Source organism: Canis lupus, chromosome 35 (genome assembly GCF_048164855.1).
Source record: "Canis lupus baileyi chromosome 35, mCanLup2.hap1, whole genome shotgun sequence".
In the NCBI taxonomy this organism is placed as follows: domain Eukaryota; kingdom Metazoa; phylum Chordata; class Mammalia; order Carnivora; family Canidae; genus Canis; species Canis lupus.
In genome coordinates, this window is record NC_132872.1 from 22,733,145 (window position 1) to 22,759,137 (window position 25,993).

General features: G+C 35.8%; 1 protein-coding gene across 15 annotated transcripts in view; it reads right to left on the reverse strand.

Moving 5' to 3' along the window:
• The window catches only part of ZPLD1 (zona pellucida like domain containing 1), an 80,568-nt gene that overhangs the window by 13,745 nt on the left and 40,830 nt on the right, over window positions 1–25,993 (reverse strand). For all 15 annotated transcript variants that reach the window (XR_012024138.1, XM_072811596.1, XM_072811595.1 and 12 more), the window contains 5 exons: window positions 16,053–16,273; window positions 12,673–12,854; window positions 11,180–11,252; window positions 7,094–7,191; window positions 5,661–5,741 (listed from right to left, as the gene is read on the reverse strand). Coding sequence is in view for 14 of the 15 variants with exons in the window: in XM_072811596.1 (XP_072667697.1) it covers window positions 5,661–5,741; window positions 7,094–7,191; window positions 11,180–11,252; window positions 12,673–12,854; window positions 16,053–16,273 (655 nt within the window). In the remaining variant the exon portion in view is untranslated. The remainder of the gene's footprint in view (window positions 1–5,660; window positions 5,742–7,093; window positions 7,192–11,179; window positions 11,253–12,672; window positions 12,855–16,052; window positions 16,274–25,993) is intronic.

The following is a 25,993-nucleotide window of genomic DNA, read 5'->3' on the forward strand; positions in this document are numbered from 1 at the left end:
CCTGGAACACCTAATTATGTCTTCCTTCTGTCTTATAGAAATTTTTCTGTAGCACATTGTTTTTTAGTTCCATCCATTTCCCTTTACTCATTTTTATAGCCTTCTCTTTCATTGTCCTATCCTTTCTTACCTGAATTCTTATAATTCTATCACCATCACTATGTTTTTTTTTAAGTTTGTTTGTTTGTTTACTTTTTTTTTTATTTTTAGAGAAAGAGAGAGAGTGCACAAGTAGGGGAAGGGACAGAGGGAGAGATAGAAAATCTCAAGCAGACTCCCCACTGGGTGTGGGGACAGATGCAGGGCTCCATCCCACAACCCTGAGATCATGACCTGAGCCCAAATCAAGAGTTGGACACTTAATTGACTGAGCCACCCAGGCACCACCCACCATCACTATGTTTTTTTAAGAGAACTTCATTTATACATTAGAATTTTCTAATAAAATTTCATCTTTTCAAAGTGTTATATAAATGGAATCATGCAATATGTAACCTTTGGGGATTTTATTTTTTTCTACTCAGTGTAATTATCTGGAGATGCATCTATGTTATAGAAATCAATAATCCATTAATTTTTATTTAGGAGTAGTATTTCATGCTATAGATATACTGCAGTTAGTTTAATTACTTATCTATTAAAGAATATCCATTTTTTCCCAGTTTTTGGCTATTGCAAATAGCTAAAAGTTGGCTATTGCAAATAAAGTTGTCATTAATATTTATGTATACATTTTTTGTGTGAGTCCCTTATATAAGCCTCCTTATCACTGAGAAAAATGTCCAAGAATACAATTGCTAGATTGTAGGGTAATTGCATATTTAGTTTTCTTGCTTATTATTGTATTTTTAAGTACTAAATTTCTCATTTTTTTCTTCCTATGTCTTCCTTTTCCATTCAGAGACTTCCCATTTCATTGTCAAGGCTTCCTATTTTTCCATTTATTAAAAGCACGTTTGCTATTGCCTGTTAAAACTTTCAATAATGACTGCTTTAAAATCTTTTTTTTTTTTTTTTTTGGTAATTCTAAACTCTGTCACATTTATTTTTGTCCTTTTCCGAATCATCTTGAGATCTTCCTGATTGTTGTTGTGACAGGTGATTTTTACTGAACCTAGGACATCTGGACAATTATCTTATGAGACTCAGAATCTTACTTAAACCTTATATTTTAGCTGACTTCCTTTGCCAACACTTCATCATGGAAGGAGAGATGCTGTGACATTAGTGCCAAATAGGACTAGAATACCAGAATCTTTCTTGGCGTTTCTGGACCCAAGGATTGGGGATCTTGTTGATGGTAGGGTGAGAGTTTCTACTCCCCATTAGGCATCTACTAATATCTGGCTGATTAGCCGAGGTAGGAGTGGCCTCCAGCAACGCCCCGAGGACTATGGCCTTGTTTCTGTGGGGCAGTAAGAATAGTCCTGACTCTCCACTGGGACTTCTTTGACATGAAACTAAAGGGGCAAGTAAGGGTATTTCATTATTGCCTGGTGAGAATAGAAGTACAGAATCCCTACTCAGCCTTCTCTGAAATTATCCTATAGGGGAGATTGGGATGCCTTGTTAAGGCCAGACAACTGTGGAAATTTGGCTCTCCACTCAGCCTTTGCTGGCCGGGGTGGAGATGAAACCACAGTCCATTTTGTGGTGTTAGACTAAGAGTAGTACAATTATTGTGCAAGTTTTCTGCTTACTAGGCTGTTCCTTTCCTTGTCTTTTGGCTTGAGAGGACAGGCTTTATCATCATTCACTTATTCATTCATTTGGACAGGTTTATCACCTATTCATTCATTTATATCTGTGCCCACTAATATTTCTGAGTTACTGACTTCTTCAGTTCTAAGTCTAGGATATATGAAACAAAAAGAACACCCAAGGAACTCACCACAAATTGTCATTTTGACAATTTTTTCCTTGCCTCCTTGCTCTTTTTCTCCTTCTCTTCTTGTCCTTCTCTGTTTTCCCTGTTTTAATTTTTTTTCCACCTTTTGACCTTCATCCATATCTCTCACCCCCAAGTCCCATATCCGGCAACCACTAATCTGTTCTCTGTATCTATGATATCTATAAGAGGTTTTTCCCCCATGTGATATCCATTCACAATTTCTTTATCCATTCATCCATCAATAGACACTTAGGTTGTTTCCATGTTTTGGCTATTGTAAATAATGCTGCAATGAACATGGAGGTCCATATATCTTTTTGAGTTAAGGTTTTCATTTTCTTGCATAAGTACCCAGTAATGGAACTGCTGGATCAAATGGTGATTCTATTCTTTTTTTTAAGATTTTATTCATTTATTCAAGAGAGAGAGCAAGAGCAAGAATGAGTGGGAGGGAGGGGCAAAGGGAGAGGGAGAAACAGGAAGCAGGGAGCACAAAGAGGGGCTTGATTCCAGAACCCTGGGATTGTGACCTGAGCTGAAGGCAGACACTTAGGTGGCTGAGCCACCCAGGTGTCCTGCCTATTTTTAATTTTTTGAGGAAACCCCATAGTGTTTTCCATAGTGGCTATACTAATTTCCAATCCCACCAACAGTGCATAAGTATTCCCTTTACTCTACATCCTCACCAACACTTGCTATTTCTTATCTTTTTGATGTACCCATTCTAAGAAGTGTGAGGTGCTATCTCTATTATAGTATTAATTTGTATTTCCTTGGTGATTGATGGTGTTGAATATCTTTTCAGGTACCAGTTGGCCATCTCTATGTCTTCTTTGGAAAATACCTATTCATGTCTTCTGCCCGTTCTTGAATGAGGGTGTTTTTTTTTTTTTTTTTTTTTTTTTTTTTTTTTTTTTTTTTTTGCTGTTGAATTATAGGAGTTCTTTATATTTTTTTAAATGTATTTATTTATTTGAGAGGTGAGGGAGAAGGAGAAGGAGACAGAGAGAATCTCAAGCAGACTCCCCACTGAGCATGGAGTCCAACATGGGGTTCAATCTCATGATCCTGAGATCATGACCTGAGCTGAAATCAAGAATAAGACATTTAGCCAAATGAGTCATCCAGACTTCCCTTTATATATTTTAGATATTGGCCTCTCATAAGATAGGATGTTTTGGACAATTATCTTATGAGACTCAGAATCTTACATAAACCTTATATTTTAGCTGACTTCCTTTGCCAACACTTCATCATGGAAGGAGAGATGCTGTGTCATTACTGCCAAATAGGACTAGAATTCCAGACTCTTTCTTGGTTTTCCTATTCAGTAGATTGCCTTTTCATTTTGTTGATGATTTCCTTCGCTGTGCAGAAGATTTTAGTTTGATATAATCCCACTTGTTTAAATTTGCTTTTGTTGCTTTATGGTTACTTTGTAATATAAAAAATTAATGTTGCAATGTCTAATTGCAAATCTTATGTTTTTCATGCAACCTTTTCTAGTGAGTTTAATTTATCCTTAAAATCCTTTTTTCTCAGCTTTTTTTTTTTTACATTTTTTTTTGTGTAGTATATTGGAATATAGCAAGCAGTATCTTCATTGCTTACCATTCACATTTGAAAGGTTGGATTTCCCTAGACATATCATTTTCTGGGGACTCTTTGGGCAATGTGGATCAGTAAGGATTTTCCTCAAGGATTTCCTCAACTCGAGGTTCTCCCGCCTTTGTTTTACAAGGACAGACAAGTTTCTATTGAATGCACCATAATTGTGTAGTTGAGTTTTCCCTGCCTCTCTGAACCTAAGATATCAAGAGTTCTACTATCAGCTCCATGTTCCTCAGCTTCATTCACAAGCCTATTCAACCATGGCTCTTATCTTCCTAGGTGAATCCTTCACTTTTTAGAAGGTACACTTTTCCTGGCACTTTCTGAGATCTACCACTTCTGAGGCTCTGGTCATTCTCTATCCCTTCATTCTCCACATTCCCCAGGGCTGTTGGCTTGTTGGGTTTCAGCTCTGTTCCTAACAACTCCCACTCAGAGTGGTACCCTCTCCTTCTGGGTGTGCATTTCTCTTGGCTGTTTATGAAATCTGCTACTACCCTAACCCCTCAACATTGACTTTTCTTCCCTGCTTCTCCTGCCACCTCTTCCCACACTGCTTCCTGCAGACCTCCCTCTGCACCATTTGGTCTTGATCTTAATTATTTTTATCAATACAAACACATATTTTGGGATTTCTCAGTTTTCTTTTTCACCTACTTTCACTGCAACTGACATTTGAGAAACTCATTTAGTTACTCATTTCACTCTCTATAGTTCTGATAAGAACACTAAAGAGATTCAACCCTAAGCCACAGTCATACTAGAAGTCTGACAATCATATTCCAGATTATCAGTATGTGGTCATTATAGAAATTTTGGAAAATAAGAAAAACATCAAAACAAAATGATTCACAATCCTACCATGCATAAATAACCACTGTGAACCTACTGATGTATTTCCTTATGGCTTTTCTATTATATATTATACAAATGAGGTTCATTGTACATATAATTATATATGCTGATTCTCTCACCTCTTATTTGATTAATTTAAATTTTAAAGAACTATATATTACCAAGGAAAAAAATACTAAGAAGCCAGAAAGGTAGGAAATAAAATAGAAACAGTCTTATTTTTTCCTGTTTTAGAAGTAACTTTATATAATCTAATGCTTCTGTGAGATCTCAAATCACTAGTTCTCCATAACTCACCTAGCCATTTCCTCATTGCTGAACACCCAGTTTGCCCTCAAGTTTTACTATTTTAAATATCAGTGATAGATCAGAAAATCATAAATATTTTATAATATGCTTCCAAATGTGTGAATATTCAATCAAAGAATATGGAATATTTTAAGGCTTTTGATACAGACTAACTTTTTTTCCCCAAAACATTGCCCAAATTAACACTTCCAGCAATAGGATGTAAGAGTGTCAGTTTGACCTAGCCTCTGACCATCCTCTTAACCTTGATTAACCAATAAAACATATTCTTTTGGTTTCCCATCATATTGCTCCCATCATGTGTCAATAAGCAGCAGTGATCTGAGCCAACTGCATTTTATAAGCATGATTAGAAGCCATTGCTTGACTCTCAAGTCTGCTCTGCTGTCAGATAAAAATGCTGAAAGGAAACTGGGATGATTGAATGTTTTTATGATCAATGTCCCCTTTCCCCAAATGTAGATTACATTCACTCTATCATTGTCTATTGGGGAATGAAGTTGAAGTTATTGGCTCTGATAAAAAAGGAGTAGTAGGCTTATATCATACTTTCATATTAAATACTGATAAATGAAGAAAAGCATTTTGGGGTCTAAATTATCTATACCATTACTTTAATTTTACTTTCCATGACATACGATGAGACTGTCTAGCTGTGAATAAATAGTACCTCCCCCTGCCTTTCTCTGATTACCAATAATATCCAACCCGTGCTTTTTCTAAGACAGCGAAATATTCCCATATGTCCTAAACATGAATAAAACATCTTTGATGGACCTAACTTACTTGCAGTTTCATTCAACAATAGCTTTATCAGCATTTTTGTGTTGAAAACTCTTCTCAAGTCTTATGCTTCCAGCTTTGTAAGGACTAAAAGCTCAAAATGTAACTTTAAACTTAAAGCTATAGAAGTACCCTACAATTTGTTTATCTATCTTGGAGTTTTCATTTCAACTATCTACAACTAGGATTTTGCTATCAATACAAGACTTACCTAAGGAAGAGATCATATCGAATATCATCATTTGGGTTCCCTGATGGGGTTGTGTAGCAATAATCCATTAAGACATTCCATCTGCAGAAAGAGGCAAGCATAGCCGAGAGTCAGAACCTCCTTTTGGATATTAGTTACTAATCCAAGGGAAGTAAATATTGACAAATGTCTTACCCCATAGAATAGGATCATATTTTTATTAGTTATTTCAGAGGCTTCTTGATTATTAAAATGTTCTCCTAAGCTCAAGGTGTTTAAAAATCTGCAGCAAACTGCCATCCTATATCAAGTGGGGCTAAGGTTAATATCACACAAACACAAAAATTGTGTATAAGAAGAAACAAAAGCCAAAAGTGAGCTACAGAGATGCTTCTATGTTCACTATGAACAACAGCCTTTTGTTTCCAGAAATTACTATATCCAACAAATGATGGAAGATATTATACTATATACAACAAGGAGTTTGGTGCATAAATCATACACTGAAAATTATGCCAGAATCAGTGGTGGCGCGAGTGGGAGGTCTATGATAGACACTGTTTTAGATAAAAGAAAACCATGAGGCAAATACACAGCCTTCCTCCACAAGACATACTGTGCCTAGGTTTATGCATTATTTCCTTCCAACTCTGCTGTTATAAAAATTACTAGTCTATGGGAAGTAAATGCCAACATTTTTTTTAAAATCCTGCATTTGATAAGATAGTTTTAAAGATCCAAGAACAGAAATACTAAGAAGAAAAAAAGGGAGGAATTAAATTTCCAGAGTATACTGGAGAATACTCTTCAGGATACAAAGTTTATGTAATAATAGGTGAGAAACCCAAAGTAAACCACGTACACATTATAATGTTATTATAGGGTAGGATGGGATCCTCAGCTTTAGAATTCCCTTTCAATGTTGATCATTCTGGATTATCTAAAATGTGATCATATGAAACTTGATCATATGAAACTTCATTGATTTAGGGTTTTTTATGGAGATGTTTCTGAGGATCATTTTAAATAATTTTGGCCCAGATCATTATGGGGAGAGTTCTTTTGTTTTTAATAAATTTTTGTTGAATAGTAATATACACATAGTAAAGTGCACAAATCTTCAGTGGTCACAAAATGATTGCATGTGATTCATCATCTTTCAGATGAAAGAATAGAACATTGTGGTATTCCAGAAGATCAGCCCATTCCCTCTTCCAGTAATTCTCCCTCCTTCTTTATGGGAAGACTTGTTATTTTCCAATTAATGACACAAAATAACTGTTATTCCTTAATCTTTGCAATTTGTTATTTCTATTTACTAGCATTCCTAAATGATGTGGCAATGACAGTATTTTTTAAATTAAAAATGAAATGAGCAAACTTTATGATTCATGAGGCTTTACGTGGTCAAAATGTTTTAGCCAACAACAACAAAAAAAGATGTTTGAAAATACCTGCCATCCAGATTAGTGGCTTGTACAGCTGCAAATACTTTGGTTTTCAAAGGTAATCCTATACTTGGGATAATTAACTGCTGACTGTAGGTTGAATCCTAATGGTGAAAAAAATGAGCAATTAATCTGTCATTGTCTTCCAAACAATACATTTACCACTTAAAACAATAATATCATATAAAGAGGGGGCAAGTCAACATAAATAAACAGAATCAACAGCAAAAAGGATCTAGTTAATCCTCTAGTTTCTCAGAACTGTTCTTAAACGATACCCAAGTAACAAATTCATTTCTGTAAATAAATATTTTTGTTTCTATAGCTTATCATATATAATGGTTAATGTTCAGTGTATTTAAATTGCATTCAACAGTTAATAGTGGTTAGTTTTTAATTTAATAATCAATTGTGGATATAGAGTTTATTTAAATTAATACTTCATTTATTTAAATTACATTAGTGGCTAATACTCAGTTTCTTTGAGTTATGTCTATTTTAGTTTAAACCCTTTGCCATTGGAGTCGTAGGTCTTTACACTCTTGATAATCTCTCATTTGCCCCAAATCACTTATCTGACAATCTGAAATTACCAAAATGTATCTGAAAACCCCAAAAAAGACCAACGTGTCCTGCAAGTTGCCAAAATGTATGCCATGGAGTTCCTTCACCTGATTCCTTGCCAATTACTTATAGAACAGTGTCTCGGGACTTCACTTCCATCTCTTTACCCTTATTTTATAACAGTTCTAGAGAGCCTATTTATATCACTTCCCAATTTACAGTATTAAAGCAATAGTTTAGAAATTGAGAAGTGGTAACTTTAATAGTTTAAAAAAAAACAGAAAAAAACTGTAGAATGCAAAAAAACAGAAAAGAAAAGAACTTCTAAAAATGTAAGCTATTTAAGAAGCTGGAAAGAAAGCAACAGATTTTGAATTTTTTAAATTATGGCTTGCACACTTTATTTTTGAAAGAGTGGCACTTTATTTTATTCCCAAATAAAGACAGATAAATGAGGGATTATATGCTGTACTTTTTTTCTATATTTCTGTGATAAATGGTAATAGCTCCCCAACCATTTCTAATAGGTAGTATTTTTATCTTTTTCAGCTCCCTTTGCAAACTTCTCCAAATATTCCACACTTCATTAAATATACAGATCTGTAATCTTATATTTGCATCCGCAGTGTCCAGAAGAGTTTTTACTTTTTTACAAGTATTATACTGCTAAGTCATTTGCAAATGATGTGACTCAGCTGTGGTTTAGTCATGAATCATCACATTTTTCCTCCTAAAATTGCTTCAAAAAGTATTTTTTTTCCTTTGGTTTGTATAGTTGCTTTTTTATGCTTGTTAGTGCAACATTGTACCTAAAGTCAACTATATTTATTTTAGACTTTTTCTTCAACTTTTAAGAAACATTATTACTATGATACTATTTCAGACTTAATCTTTCTGTATTTGCTCAGAAGACACTAATATTTAGGTATAATTCAAATTCACAAAGTCATCTTCATTTTCCATTTCCACAGAGAAGAAAACTGATACATTTATATTACAAAAATAAGACCACAGTTCAACTTGAAATAATCCACATACATGGAGATCACATAGCCAATTAAAGTCATCATTTTTTATAAATAAAATTTTCTTAAGTATATTTACTAGCTTCCAGAACACATAGAAATAAACAATTGGATGAATCCAAATTAGGCACAACTTTTCCTTTCCAAAGAATGAGAATAGTAGCTATATAATGTAACTTTTCATCATTCTTATGGATTAAAAATAAAAAACTCTGCATATGAAATAGGAAGATATGACCACTAATGGTTATAAAACAATACTTAGTCTGAAATTCTGCAATAAAATTACATATGGACAGCTAAATGTTAGTGTTCCAAACAATTATAATAAGTATGATTTTGGATCAATAAGTGAAAGAAAGGAAATCCATTTTTTTCTAGTGTAAATTACTAGGATTTTTTTCCTTGTTACTACCACACAATTGACTATATTCCCTAGGCTGTACTTTTCACTTTGTGACTTATTTATTTTAAAACTGGAGGCTTACATAAATTACTAGTTTGGTAATATCCTGTAACATGGCACCATATTACAACCATGTTAAAAAAATAGTTGGGGGGCAGTGAGAATCTTCTATTTTGTACATTAATGATGGATGTATGTCATCGACATTTGTCAAAATCCACAAAATGTATATGAAGAGTGAAACCAAATATACTATCGATTTCAGTTAATATACCAATGCAGGTTCATCAATTGTAACAAATATACACCAAAATCAAGTTGTAAATAATAGAGGAAATCCAGGTCAGTTTTTCTGTAAACCTAAAACTGTTCTAAAAAGTCGTCTGTTCATTTAAAAATGTATTTTGTGGAGAAATTGTCAAATTTCATTACATAATTGTTCAGTAAATAACTTTTAAAATTCAATTAATTTTAATTCAATCATCAGTGACACCTTTATTGCAAACTGGGTAAAAATTAGATGTGTTTATTCTGTTTTCTGAATTATAGTCTTACAATCTATTCTCGTCAGGGCTCTTAGGATGTTGAATCTTATCAAATATAAAGCACAAGACATAAAAAAAAAAAAAACATGTTTTGACACTACCTATTTCCTTTACTGTCTGATATCAAACAATTGGTTACCTTTTTACCATAGAATTAAAATCTTAAGGCTATCACCAAATCATAGGCTTTTATTTAGCGTTAAGATTCTAGAAAGTTTTTGAAGGATTATGCCTAGTCATAAAAAAAGAATACTATTTCTAATTATAAAGGAAAGACCCTCAGAGCAAAGCTCTCCCCAAATCTGCACTTCTAAATTTTTATTTTCTGCTTTTCCAGTAAGAGAATAGTTTAATTTCACACACACACACACACAAAAGGCGTCAATCAATGCCATGTGGGCATATTTTTTTTTTCTTTTTTAGAATGAGGAAGTATCATCTTTGTTTCACTCAAATACAACAAATACTGAATCCAAACCAGTCACCTCAATTCTACCCCAGGGACCTTACACATGTAAATCAACAGATAGGAATTTTCCAATTTAAAAATATTGCTCAAAACAATAATAACTATCTGGCCATATTGGGAATGAATATTGTCACGTATTTGCTGAGTATTGTGGAACCAAGTAACTTGGCAGTTTCTCCTTGCAGAAGAAAGTTTAGAAATGACAGAAAGGCAATCTTCATTCCAACACATTTTAATTTGTTGTTTAGAACTCAGTGGTGTCAGACTACACACTTATAAACATGATTTTTTTAAATGCCTTTGGAAAATGTCCTACTACAATATTTATAGCTCATTATATTCAAAGTATAAAGCACTGACTTTTAAATCAGTTGCATGAATTATAACTCAGTGCCATGATGACATGAATAATAATGTAAAAATCAGATTCATAATTTACAAAAATGTTGGTTGATAGATTGAAAAATTGATATTTAAATCAGGCATTTAAAATGTATGAATAAAAATTTTTAATCAACATGAAAATATCATTTGGGGGATTAATGTTAGAGTTATAAATAGAAATCCATGTATTTTTCACGTTTTGCTGCCACTGTCGATATTTACATGACAAGAGTTTAGACAATACCATGTAGTCGACCCAAATTATTTCAAATGTGATAGAATTATCATCAGCCAAAGCCCATATGGAAAACATTAACACATTCGTCACCAAGGAAAGCATCATTTGGACTCTTCCTATCTTTTTATCACAAAAATATTACTTCCAAATTCTTGACCCTATGGCTACATACACATGTGTGCAAATAAATATATACATAAAAATGTAGATAGACATTTGGAGTAGCTATGTAGAATCACATTTACAAATAAAATCTAAGTCATTTATCAACTTTTAGAAAGTAATAGTTTTTAGTATATTTATCACTAAGATATAAAAAAATGCTAGTAAGATGCATAAATGCTACCAAAGTATAACAGGGTTAATGTGGCTCTTGGTAGCCTTTCATATAAAATCCACCCACATAAATGGCTCCTCAGAACGGTACAAGAGAACATGACATCCTTCACCTATCAACTCACATTATAAAGGAGCAGATTCAAAGTGCTGACAAATGTACCATTGTTCTCTCTCACAGAAATAGCCGCTGAGGACCTAAAACAGATTTAGAGAAAGGAAAGCACTGATGAGATTCTAAATTAAAAGTTTCAGTTATACATTAATGTTGGATTTAAGGCACTAAAACTCTTGAGTAAGCTTGACATACTTTTTAACTAGGCCCGGAATACGCACACTATTTAAATCACTGAACAGATAAATAATCAAAAAGCAAGAGAGACCACATAAAGACAGACTGTTCTTTATGGTCTTTTTCTTTACAAAGGCATCTTTCCATTTTGCATTACATATATGAGACTTTTTAAAGAAGAACGTCATTCCAATAGCATTGGAATCTGAAACAGACACGCTTTCATCAATCCCATTAGACGTTTCATGAGATCAGGGATTTTTGTTTTACTTTGTTCATTGGTAGAACATTGCATGGCACATAGTAGAAGTATGATAACTATTTATTGAATAAATGAATGAATTTCCATGTACACGGCATCTCAAGAATGTGTTTACTGAGGAAGAGAGGGGAGCAGACTAATCCATGACACCCTAATGACTCACTTCCCTCTACACCTGCATTGTTTTGACTCCAAGCCTTTCTTGCTTTCCCAGCCTTGCTTTTCTCCCAGGTATTTATCATCATTGTGCCATCACAACCAGCTGTGATCATTTTTTTTAACTGAAACAGAATGTGGCCTCTACATTCACTCATGACTGAGATTAAACAATAACTACGCCTTTGTGAAAGCAAATTCTAGCACCGAGGAGAGAAAGTTTTTACTCAGCTACCCCATCTTTTCAAAACTATTTGACAAATCCAGATGACTATGTTGTAATGTGAATAGAGCCCTGTCTTGGAATAGGTACTTTGGGAAAAATAAATGAATGCATGACTATAAACAAAAGGCTGTGGCCTCAGCGCATATCTGAAGCTCTTTGGCTCTGAGTGTTGCCACCGCTCTTTGGGAACCATCGGCACCTGTGCTGTGTCTGCAGCAAGAGGCATGCAGTCCTCAGATTCTGAGGCAGCAGAGTCCAACCACTGAGAGCAGATGGCAGAGACTGAAGCCAAACAGGACATAACAATGCAGTAGCTGTTCTATGCACTGGAAACGGGACAGCTCTTCTGGACTGCATAAGTACACAGAGTTCTGAGCTTCTTGGGCAATTCTGAAGGGTGTGAGGAAAATCCCAGGTAGACATCCAACCAGTTTGAGCCAGCTTTAATTTTGGGGGAAATATATATATATATTTGATCTGTTGATATGGGTCATAACAATGTTGGATAGATGATAGATGATAGATGGATAGATAGATACAAGACTTATTATGGTTTCCATTACTTTGAGTTTGGCTATTCTCAACAAACCCTGCTATCTTTATAAGTCTCTTGAAGATTAAAAAAAAAAATGACCCAAACATAAACACAGAATGTGAAAGCAAGGATAGAATGTGAACTTACGAGGCAAGCTGGGTATTATTAACCAGGTATTCCAGTGGGTAACTACAACTAAATTTGTAAAGAAGCCCAGGTAGATAGCTGATGATTGTTGGTGGGTCTGGAGTATCAATGTATCCCGAAATATTTCCTATTTGTACTGAAGTTGTATTTCCATAAGCACTGACTCCAGGAATTGTGGATACCTGTTAGAATAGTAGATCAAGTTCAGAGATTTAATAGCTACCTATAAATCTAGGCATTTCGTATGCAAAATAAAACATTAGACCACATTAGTTCTAGGGTCTGTTTCAACTGCAGCATGCCATAGCTTTGAGATTGTATACAAAATAAAGCTATTTATAAGTGATTATATGTGTCTTTTAAATGAAACTTCATATTCACCGAAGACACTTTATTCACATTTCACAAATAAGAAAGGAGAGAGATTACATGTTCAGAGTGCTACAACAAGTAATTCAAAAATGTTCATGAGTAAGGTCCAAATTCTGTGGCTTGTCTTAAAAGATTCCTGTTAATCTGATCTTGTTTTTGACTTTGGCTTCGTATCTTTGGACTCGTGCTCTTGGTTAATAATGTCCCAGCTGTAGGACCCTTCTTGTGACTTTGCACATGCTCCCTCTGCCTCTTTCTCCCCCACTTCACCATGACATGTCCTGCTTCTCCCCTGGATCTCATGTTCCCTAGGAAAACTCCTGACGTAGGTAGTGCACATTTGCATCATAGGAGTCACAGTGCATAAGCAGTCTGCTGAACCAGCAGTCCCTTTCCATGTAATCAGAGCTCTTTGTGGGTAGTGACTCCACTTAGCCTTGTTTTCTTTGGCACGGTCATCACCACACAGTGACACCAGCATCTTGGGAACCCTGAGATAAATTCTGAACAAATGAATCAAGGCCATAAATTTTCTAAGAGTCAATCTGAGGGCCTTACTCTGTGGTACATGTATGGAGACTCTTCTTTCTTTCCAGGGCAATAGTTCATAGATGGGTTTCAGAGGGATCATGAACTCCCAGAAGTTATATCAAAATATTGTCCATATGTGTATTTTCCCGAGACTGATTAGGTTTCATTGGATTCTTCAATCCCACTAAAATTTAAGAACCATCATTTTGGGAATAGTCAATAATGTTCTCGAGTTTCATAACACCGTAGAGCCTCCCATTATGTCAAAGGCAGTATGACTCTCAATAAATACTTTTAGCAGATATTATGGAAACCTGTAATACTTACTTTCAATAATAGAATAAGCTTTTTGCATAAACTTATAAGCACATGGGCAAAGCTGAGGCAATTTCTAACTAATTTTTGAGCAGAGCTAGAATCATTACAAACGAAAACATGTTTTTATTCTAATCCAATGATGTAATAGTCTACTTAACTTTTCCTATGTAGGATTGTCCTTGGAGCAGACTCCAAAGCTGGTGACGTCCATGCCAAAAATGAAAAAAATAAGCGCATCTTCCCCTTCCTCCCACACTTCCCTGACTGGCTAACTAAATATACTAACTCTGTGAAAACAAAACAAACAACACACACACACACATACGTATATAGCCATTTTTATATCCAAATTATTCAGATTTTTTTTAGATTTTTAAAAAATAAATAGCATGTGCACATGCGAATGCATGTACACACACACACACACACAAACACACACACAGATGCTTTGCCTGGCATCACTCCTGAATTGTTTTCTTGGCAGCAGGGCAAGACTTAAATCCAAAGAAGAAAGTGCCATGAAGGAGAGATCGATCCCAAGGTATGGTGGGAGGAGGGAAAACTTGGCTCTCCATTTAGGCTCCTCCTTCCACCAGGAAACACAGACATGTAATAAGCAGCCTGCGTCACTCTCCCTCAGGCCCACCTCATAACCTCTTTGCGCACAACTCAGAGAGATAAACAAATGTTTTTAATAAAAAGAGTCAACAATACTTATGCTACAGGCTTGGAAATGGTCAGGGGCACAATATTCTAAATGCCCTCTGGGAAAAGATAAAGAAGGAGATCAAAGAAATCTTTCTCCTGTCTGCCATCTCCCATCCAGTCTTAGAAATCCTTCCCTTAGAGAAATTAAGCCTTCCCTTTTAATTTCAAACAATAATTTTTGAAGAGGAAGAGCCAGTTTCTCCACATTCACTGGGCTAAGTGGTAATGCTCATGGTCTCCTTTTTGCCTGTGTTAGGATTTACCCATAAGATTATATTTAAACAAGCAAAATGAAAAACAGAACTCAATGAATTTCAGTGTAACACCCCTCAAATAACAATATTTATACTTGAGTTAATTTTAATTCCTGGGAGAATCAATTTCTTATTCAATTCCTTTTCTTCTTTTTTCCTTTTTTCTTTCTTTCTTTCTTTCTTTCTTTCTTTCTTTCTTTCTTTCTTTCTTCTTTCTTCTTTCTTTCTTTCTTTCTTTCTTTCCTTCTTCTTTTTTTTTTTGGTGCTCAATGCAAGCATAAATAAATGAATAGCATAGATTAGTGGTTCTCATTCAGGGTGGAAATGTTTGAAGCAGTATTTTGATTTTCACAATGACTAGAGAGGTTTCCTTTTTTGAACAATATATTGGGATTTCATGAGTAAGTTTGGGTATGAAAAACATTTGGAAATTCAAAGGACAGTCCCACATGGCGAAGAATATCACACTGGAAATGCTAACAGCCCTCTTCTTTTTTTTTTTTTTTTAATTTTTTTTTAATTTTTATTTATTTGTGATAGTCACAGAGAGAGAGAGAGAATGAGGCAGAGACACAGGCAGAGGGAGAAGCAGGCTCCATGCACCGGGAGCCCGACGTGGGATTCGATCCCGGGTCTCCAGGATCGCGCCCTGGGCCAAAGGCAGGCGCCAAACCGCTGCGCCACCCAGGGATCCCTAACAGCCCTCTTCCACAAAACATTGCTGTGGGTCATTCATCCCATGGTAAAACTTGGAACCTGGAAGATTCTGAGTTTCCCATTCTATATTCCATCTTTCTTTCTGAATGAGGTCACTAAGAAGCAACGGGCCAAGGGATCATTGCCAAACTCACCAGAACAAACAAATTTTGTATGATAAGATAGTTCCATAAAAAGCATGAGAAGCATAGCTAATGATAAGCTGTAGGGGCCTACTCATCAATGTCACTCACACAACTAATGCTGTTTAGAAGAGCACAGCTGAACTCATGCCCCTCAACTGCTCAGCTACAGTAAGCAGAACCATTACTGGGAAATAAAATTGTATGTCTGAAGCCTCCAACAGGCAAAGGAAGTGACCTGTTCAGTTTTATTGGAGTTTTTTCTTGAAAGATAGACTGGGTTTCTGATTACTTCATGAAATGGGGAGACTTTTTGTCGTGACCCCAAACCCAGCACATAATTTCACACTTGTCTTACCACTAAGTTGTTTCCACAGCCCTCCAAGGTGCTGAGATTGATGATGAAAATGACCACTGCGGGGAAGGTGTTGTTATTGATGAACCCCCTGCAGTGGGAGTCTCCATGCCTTCCATTCAGTGCCAGATCGGTTTCAGAATAACCCGAGAACAGCACGGTGCAAAAATTAATCTTCATTGTAATGGCCTGCACCCCACAGTAAACACTGATGTCTCTTTCAGCTGAAACAAAAAAATATATATATATAAAAAAAAAACAGTCACAAAAGCACAGCACAGGGTACAAGAATAACTATAACATCTTCTAATGTATTTACTCATCCTTCTAGTCTGTTTAACTGATTCCTATAGTTAAATGTACTATAATCCATCGCTAAAGTTGTTAAGAAAAGTAGCCAGGAAAAATAGTCCTAGATTTAGTTGTTAAGGAGTTAGAAAATATCTCTGTTTCTTTGTGTCTGGTATACTGTGGACGTGCATTAAATGTCAGTTGAGTATTACAGATGATTAGAGAATCTAGTGGGGAAAAAATCAGGTTACAGAGAAAATTCAGAGCTAGAGTAACTGAATTATTTAGATAAACTGTCCAGAGTAGTGAGACTCACTACAAATGATGCATCTTCCCAAGTGTAAGGAAGAAGCAGTTAAAAATCCACTGTAAGCCGTATTGCTGAGCACTTTGGTATTTTGTAAGCCATCTCATCCAGGATGGAGAAACAGAAGCTGTCCATCAGAATTCCATTTTATTTTGCCTATATTAAATTTACTCTACAGAGAAAGGAATGAAAACAAATGTGCTGATACTACAAAAAAAGAGGCATAGCCTGCTCTAAGAAAATTTTGCTAATGACTATGCCAAAATAAAAGGAATGAACTCGACGTGGAAATTTAAAATAACATTTTCACAGCTTCCTTAACTATTCCATGAGTTATCAGTGATGGGATCCATTCTAGGTCAATAAAGGTGAGTGTGTGTATACACACAAGCTTTTCATATCTTTATTTAGTTATTTTTCTATATGTAATGAGAAAAATATTTGTAGCAAATGGAGAGGTTGGTTGGGAGGCAATGTCCCAGGGGCAGAAGCTTTTACTTTTACTGTTTTTGGTAACTGTTATAAGCTGAATCATGTCCTGCTCCCCTCATAAAAAAAAAAAAAAAATACACTGAAATCCTAACCCCCGGTCTCTCAGAATGTGACCTTATTTGGAAATATGGTCATTGTAGATGTAATTAGTTTGGCTGAGGTCACGCTGGAATACGGTGGGTTTCTAATTCCACATGACTCGTGTCCTTATAAAGGAATGCCATGTGAAGACACAGTTGGAGCCACACATCTACAAGCCCAAGAATGCCAAAGACGGCCTGTGAAGCACCAGAAGCTCGAAAGAGGCAAGGAAGGATTCTTCTACCCAGAGTGTCAAGGGAACATGGCCCTGCTGACACCTTGATTTTGAACTTCTAGCCTCTAGAACTCGGAGGCAATAAATTTCTGCTGTTTTAAGTCACCCTTCTTGTGGCATTTTGTCGTGGCAGCATTAGGAAATTAATACAGTAACCTAACCACTTTTTAACATCCCATCTTACCGCTTAGATAAAGAATCAAAAATAAGCATCAGGTTGTCAAAACGTGGACACAAACAAAACAAAAACCGACTGAACTATTTGGAGAAATAAACTCTTTTCTTCAAAACAGGAAAAACAAGCAAACTAAAATAAATGTTTAGTAAAGGAGATGATGTTCACCTAAGTAATAAATAGTAATAAATGTCATTTTATTTGCTTAAGTACTTCAAATCTAATCTAAGGGTAACAGTGTTCAACAGCATGTTTCTTTGGAGTATTCACTCTGCATACTGATTTTTGCTGGCAAAGTGAGTCATATTTTGAGAATGTGAATACGTAAAAATGAAAATTTCGGTTTGGGTATGACCTTAAACTCATTACAAAAAGAAAGAAAGTCTTTCTCATGGTTAAAGATGGAGAGAAAGATGGAAAATCTTTTTTAAAGCCAAAAGGCAAATACTAGGATAGTTATTATAGAAAACTCAAGCAATATTCCCTTCATAGGTAGAATTCAATATTAAGTACATAGGAAATAATAAATCCTACTTAAAATTGGGTGAATATCTCTATTAGCTTTTAGCAACATTAGCTGTTTAAATTAGCAACCATAACTTTTAAAGATGTTCTTTACTAAAATAATAGAGTTTATTTTAATAAATGTTTGTCCACAAACTCCAAATTAGATCTTATATTTATTGATTGTTCTGCATTGACATGCTATTCCTTGGCTCGTGCCACTGTCATCTCTAACCCTAGAATATTAGGTTAGCTTTTCCTAACTGGTTCCTTTATTTATACTTTTAACCCTCTCTAATCAGTATAGCTATTAATACATGAATCCAATCATGTCACCTCCGCTCGGGTCTTCAACAGCTATTCATTTCACTTATGCCAAAATTCTAAATCTTGAACCAGGTCCTCAAGACTCTCCATGACCTGCCATTCCCCTTAACCACTGTATTCACATCTCTCTACCAACCCCTTACTCCCTACCTTTGTTTCACTAAATTTCTTTCAAGTTCTTTGAAGGCATCATACTGAGCGATGAAAGCCAGAATAGTTGCTACCCCCTGGGGTAAAATTGTTTAAAATAGAGGAAACAAGGAAATATATGGGGTGATAACAATGGTATTTGATCTGGGCAGTAGTTACATGACTGCATATATGAGTCAAAATTGCAAAGCTCTCTCCTTAAAATCGGTGTAAATATATAAAATTATTTTATATAAACGATTCCTCAACAAAATGCTGTGAACGTTTTAAAAAGCCTAACATATATTTGCAAAGGGCCTTTAATCCGTGCTCTTTGCTCTGTTGAGGCTGCTCTTCCTACCCCTACTCCTCCTGGTCTGGTTAACTCCTATTCATTCTTCAGGTCTCAAATTTCATTGTCCTCTCCCCAAAGACTTTCCTGATCCCAAATCTAAATCATGCCACCCCATTATGCTGTCATATTGCCTTAGAATCATGTATATATTTGTGTATTTTTCTATCTGTCTTCTCTATAACCTGGAAGTCCCAGAAGGCAGGAAGCTATAGCAGTCGTTGATATATTTAATTATTAACTAAGTAGTTATTTTACCATATGAAGTGTTGGAACAATAGACTGCACTGAAGATTTACAAAGCAGTGGTATTTGTTCTCGAGTACATCATAGTCCATAAGAGGAGATAGGTGTGGCCCAGTTTGACAGAAAGACTGGGCAGAGAGCTATGGGGTGGTACAGAAAGCACACCCCACCCAGACCAGCTGGTTAGGAACAGTCTCCTGGAGAAGATGCCATTGACGTGAGTTTTGAAGCATCAGTAGAGTTAGCAATTTAAAGGAGTGGAAATTTTATAACACAGAGGGGAGCATGAGTAAAGACACAAGTGTGAAATAAGCTCAGACTTGGCTGAGAGCTGGACAGTTCTGTTTTCACGAGAATGTAGGATACAAAGAAGAAAATGGGAGAAAATGAGGCCAAGTGGCAAACACCGTGGCAAAATCATAGGAAGCCTTTTCAGACAGGAAGGCTTTTCGGTCTCTGTAAGGTAACAAAATACCTACCTCAGCCTCGGATCAAATTCTTAGTTACCCATGAGTTTACTAAGAACTCTCTCTCTGTCCAGTGGAATCGAGACTTGGTATCACTGCATTACTTGGACCATCACAAACGTATAGAAGTGAATACGTACCATTAAATATGTTACAAAGGAGAATTATCATTCTCCTTAATTTAAGCCAACTAAAGCCTTCAGCTTCTTTACCTTTGTTTGAGAGGAATTAATGGATACTTAAAATAGCTTCATAAATGGCAAAGATTACTTTGTTCAGATGTAGAGCTCTCTCTAGTTTTCTGCCTCTAACCGAAGACTTGTAACTCCTGAAATGGAACTGAATTTGCTACAAGCTGATCCCGCTAGGAGATATGATAACAAGCTAAAGGCTTTTTGCAGTGGAAGAAAAGAAATCTGTTCAAATCCACCCATAACCCAGTTTTCTTAAGACTTTTCACTATCCCTTCTGAGAAACACAGTTTTTTTCCTGGTTGTAGATACTAAAGACATCCATTCAGCACAACTTTTCCATTTGTGAGGCTTTGAGGAGGGAGAAAAGAGACTTTTAAGTTGCCAAAGGGCAATTTCTGCCAAAAGAAGAGATTTTTTTTTTTTTTTTCAGAGCTAGTAAATAACGGTCGCTCTCAACAACTAAATTTTGTTGAGCCTTTTTAGTGTCCAATCTCTGGTCTGAATTGCTCTATCCTTTTGAACAACACCTGAGTATTAAACAACTCAATGCGGACAAGTTAAAAACAAAATCAAGAAATAAATAACTTTAGATTTTTGGCTTTTAGTTTTGTTTAAATATACTAAGCATGTTTATAATGACAGGCCAGCTTACAGAGTTTATGCGCAGTTATACTGCCAAAATAGCTATTTTTTCCCCCTGACATTTTAAAGATTTATTTATTTGAGAGTGAGAGTGGCATGGAATGGAGAAGGGCACTGGGAGCAGGGAGAGAGTCCAAAACAGACTCCACGCTGAGGACAGAGCCTAATGTGGGGCTCAATCCTTTGACCCCAAGATCACAACAGCAGCCAAAACTATGAGTCGGATGCCCAACCAACTGTACCACCCAGGTGCCCCTCCTCTGATATTTTAACCAATCTAAGCTTTTCATAAGAATTAAAAATACATAGTATTAAATCAATTTCAGGTAAAAATAAAGAAATGCTCTGCACTTCTCTCACCTACCAATCAGGCCATGAGTTTGTCTCACCTTTCCTTAAACTATGCAAATTTTAAATATCCTGCCACACTACCAGCCATCTATCTCACCACATATTTAAAAATGTGTCCAGATTTGGAGTTTATAGAGTATTGTTACCATATAAGTGGGAGTAAAGAAGAGATGAATCCAATTCTATATATATGAATAAAAACCTCATTCTACTTCTTCATTCTCAATAAAGTTCCATTCCTAGAACATCTTAACTATACTTTTCTCTTTAGACACAATTACTGACAATATATTTGTTGCATATCATTCATATATCTGCAAGTATATCTAACTTTATTCTTTTTTTCAACTATTCCACACTCAACTAGCTTAAATCCAGTGGCATCCAGATGACACTAAAGATCCTGCGCTTTTGATAGACTGAACAATCTCCATTTCATCTTGATACTGTTACATTTGAGACCTACATTTACTTTCCTTAACATCAGAATATTTATTTTAACATTTTCTAATTATTACCCGGAATAATAAGAGCACAGAGCAATACATTATTCAAATAATTTGCATACACATATTCTATGATACAAACGGCAACACCCCCAAAAAATTGGGTTCAGCCCCACAGAGCAGTGGCTCAAAATATTCTTTTACCACTGATCTGAAAATGTAAAAATCTCCACATGAATATCAGGAATTCTGGGGTCAATGCATAATATAAAAAAAGAGAAAAAATGTGATGTACACATGAGTTTAAAACACAATCACCGGGGGATCTCTGGGTGGCTCAGCGGTTTGGCTCCTGCCTTTGGCCAAGGATGCGATCCTGGAGTCCTGGGATCGAGTCCCGTGTCAGGCTCCCGGCATGGAGCCTGCTTCTCCTTCCTCCTGTGTCTCTGCCTCTCTCTTTCTGTCTCTATATCTATCATGAATAAATAAATAAATATTTTTTTAAAAATAAAAGTAAAATAAATAAAACAAAATCAGTGCCATCAGTTTTATACAACCCAGAGGCTACTGTTCCTATTTATTTTCAAGATCTAGACTATATGCTGCTTCATGTCAACAAAGTATTTTTTAAAACTACATATATATATATATATGTTACATGTCAGTCTTTTTGCTAGACTCCAAAGATAAAGGCTTTAGTAACATTCCTTTACTTCAAGATGCTCATGTTCAATTAGAGGAAGCAGAAAAACTAGACAATTATAATACAGCCTGATAAAAACATGAAAGAGGTGTATATACCATGTTGTATACAACCATGCCTCTGTAAGGGAGAGGTGTTTGGAAGGGATTGTGGAGAAGAAATAAAATCATTCCAGGGCATTAGGCTGCTGTCAGAGGAGCTTGTGGCTCTTGATCTTAGGGTCATGAGTTTGAGCCCCATGTTGTGTAAAGGATTACATACATATATACGTGGAAACGAAATCATTCTAATGGACAAAATTGATAAGAAATTGATTAGATGATAGCAGGAAGAGAGAGAGTCAAATTGATAACTCAAATTTCCAGCTTTGGTGGGTGACTTGATCATTCCCTGAGATAAGGAATAAAGGCATGAATAAAGAGGATGAGCTCAGTTTTTGAGAGGCTGAGATATATATGGGACATTTCAAGCAGAAGTGTAGAAAAGATGGTCATAAATACGAATCTAATATTTGGGGGATACAAAAGAGCAAAAAGTATAAATGTGAGAATCACCAAATACTCAATGTATCACAAATAAATGGTAATAATGGATGAAATACCCATGATAGTATTCAGATAAGAAGAGAAATAAGCTGAGAATAGAAAAATAATATCTAAGTTGTCCATTAATGAGATTTTCCCTCATTTCCCAATGGAAGGTAATAATTTGTGCTCTGTTGTATCTCTTTGACTGTGAGGCTACCACACTGCTTACATTGTATCTGGGAATGGATATTTGTTCTCCCAGTAGATTATGAAGTCATTGGAAGCTCTGGATATTCCCAGGTGCCTAGTGAATACACAGCAAATGTCTATTAAAGCATATTTAATTCAATTCCTTCACAAACAGCATACATGGTTTCTAATTTATACCAATAAGTTCCAAGATTCACAAAGAAAATATATGTGCAATTAATATGGTTTCATCTTGACTATTCATCCGGAACTCATATTTCCTATCTGTACTCTGCCAAGTGCCCGAGATGATTCCTGTTTTTAGAGTTTTAGACAGACATCAATATCTTTAATGTCACATATTTTCTGACTTCCAATTGACAAAATTCAACCCATTAAATAATATCAAATGAATAGATTTTTTCTTTTTTTTTTTAGTTGCTTAACCTTTCAAAATACATTAGTCTTGGTAACTAATTATTTGCCTCATTACTAATAATGATTTTTAAAAATTATTTTCCCTTTACAGTTATAGACTTTTTTGAAACCTATTGTCATTAATAGCAAGCAAGTGCATGACAGCCACCTGGGGTTGACACAAAGCTAGCAAGACATCATGAGTACCATGCTCGATACAGCACTTCTTATGCTTCATGGTGCATATGCATTACCAGATAATCTTATTAAGGTGCAGATTCTGATTCAGTAGATCTTGGTAGGAGGTGGGCTGATTTGTGTGTTTCTCACAAGCCCCCAGGTGACGCCAATGTTGCAAGTCTCTTAGCTGAACTGCTTAGTCACACCTATCTACTTCTGGCAGAAGCTAACCCTTAGGGTAGACTCTATCTGGTAGGATTAAGTACTCCCACCAAATAGCTATTTGTATGATTTACATGTTAACAAGAATGAGAAGTTGGGATGAAAGAGATGAAAGAAAAGGAAAAAGAGAGGAGGAGGAGGAGAAAGAATCATGAAGGAGATGAATGTATGCCTAACTCCTTTCCTTCTCTGAGGAACTAACTGGTTTCGAATCTCATAAAAGAGGGCTCATAAAAAGCTTTGTGAGCTTGAGTCCAAATAAATCTATTTTAGTACTAAGGTGACCATGGGTGAAACAAAGTTGGGAATAGGTTTGGTCTTTTCCTACCTCCATCTCTCCCCCATTGCATAAACCAAGCAGTTTAATAACTGGAGTAGCACCTCAAATGGCAAGTACACTTTGGACACTCTCCCAAAACCAAAGGAGACGTGGGGTGGGGTGGGTATCTGTTGTGAGTAGAGGGAGGCTCTGTGCAGGTCAGATGCAGATATAGGTAATCCTGTGACTATGACTGCACCTCGATTCATGGGCTGGATTACAAGTTCTTCAAAGTAGCATTGGGTTGAAACTGAGAGTATGAACCAAAACCTATTAAATATAATAGGAAGAGGCTTTTTTAAAAGATTTTATTTATTCTTGAGAGACACCGAGAGAGGCAGAGACACAGGCAGAGGGAGAAGCAGGCTCCCCGCAGGGAGCCCGATGTGGGACTGGATCCCAGGTCCCCAGGATCACAACCTAAGCTAAAGGCAGGCCCTCAACCACTGAGTCAGCCCTGCATCCCAGGAGGAGCTTTCTCTATATGCTGAAGAGTACACTGCTTTGTAGTGATATAGTAATCTCACCTGGAAAGAATTTACTTCCTGACCCCCAATAAACATTCCAAAACTAATTTATACCATTTTTAGCAGATTATGAGTAATTTATACATCATTTCCATTTCTATCTCTGTAAAATGAGAGTAGAAATACTTGGCATATATCATATATATGCCATATAATAATTTAAATATATATATAAAATGCTATATAAACTTAAAATTGCTTAGAGAACAGATGCTATGTTCACTGTTTTAACTCATTTTTTTAAGTTACTTTTCCTCTCAACAAGATTTTATACCATGTTGAGATTTGGGTGCTAAAAGAGCAAGAAATCCTAAAGGGGTATTGATATTTCATCCACACAAAGAACCAGCAGCTGATGGAGAATTTAAGGTGGATTAGGAATTTAAGTTTCCTTTCTACGTGGAACAAGTTTCCTTGCCACCTTGGTTTTCCACATCTGTTTCTCGTTAGCAAATACAAGCTGTTGTTTCTAGGGCTGCAGGAAATTCATATGTGGTCTGAGGCAAATTTTGCAGACTTCTCCTCCCACTAGCTGTTCTACAGTCTTTGGAACCAGAAGAGATTGGTCATCTTTTTCAGGCAGGAAAAGGCCTATGGGTTTCACTTATACAAGCAGAGGAAGTGAAAAATTCGTGCAATAAAGAACTTCTTTACTGAAATAAAGAAGGGTATGGACTCGTGGTACCTGCTGACTAATTGCTCTTCCTGCCATTGCATTTTATCACCAAGATTAACCAGAAGTGATCAGCAATAGCTGCCTCATCTGGTCTAGTAATGGCGATCACAAGCTCAAAGCAGAAGGCAGGCATCCTCTGGACAATTTGGACACCAAAACACTACTGCTATGTAGGAAGGCAGGAGAGTTGGCCCTTCTTATCACAGAAAGGCCAAAACATATTTCCTTGAATAATTATTCCATTATCCACTCTTACTTTGAGCACAGCATAATGCAATGGTTAAGCAAAGCCTAACACAAGATTAGAGAGTTCATTTGGCTTGACCCACCCATAAATTCAATTAAATTGGTGATTCTTAATTTTATTTCCTGTGGAACACTGTTGTTTACTGAAATATTAATAAGTATTACTGGAAAAAATACCTCCTTAGTCAAGCAAGTATCCAAAAGGCTAAACATGTTTTTCTACTATGTGATTTTTCAGATGTTTTAATGTGGCTATTCCCATTTTGATTATTTTAAACTTAGTATTCTAAATTCACTTTAAGGCATCATGGCTTGATGGAAAGAGCCTGAGTTTTATATCTCTGTCAATGTCTAGCTTTGCAACATTAAACAGACGCTAATCCTCAATTTCCCCGTTGTAAAATGATGTTATAAGATTTTACACTTTTGTCGTAAGAAATACAAGAAAGAATTAGTAATGTGGGTATCACTCAATACATGGAACCCATTGTTTTCTTCCCTTATAAGTGTTATTTTAAATAGGATGCAAATGACAGGTTGTGTAACACTGACTTATATTCAGTTTCCCATGAGTGCTTAGTTCACTATAAGACAGTGTCAAGTCACGGAGTTTCTGGTGCCATAAACCTAATCTTTCCTTGATTGTGCCTTTATCATTAAAGACTTCTCAGAGGCTAAACCTTATATGCTACCATCTTC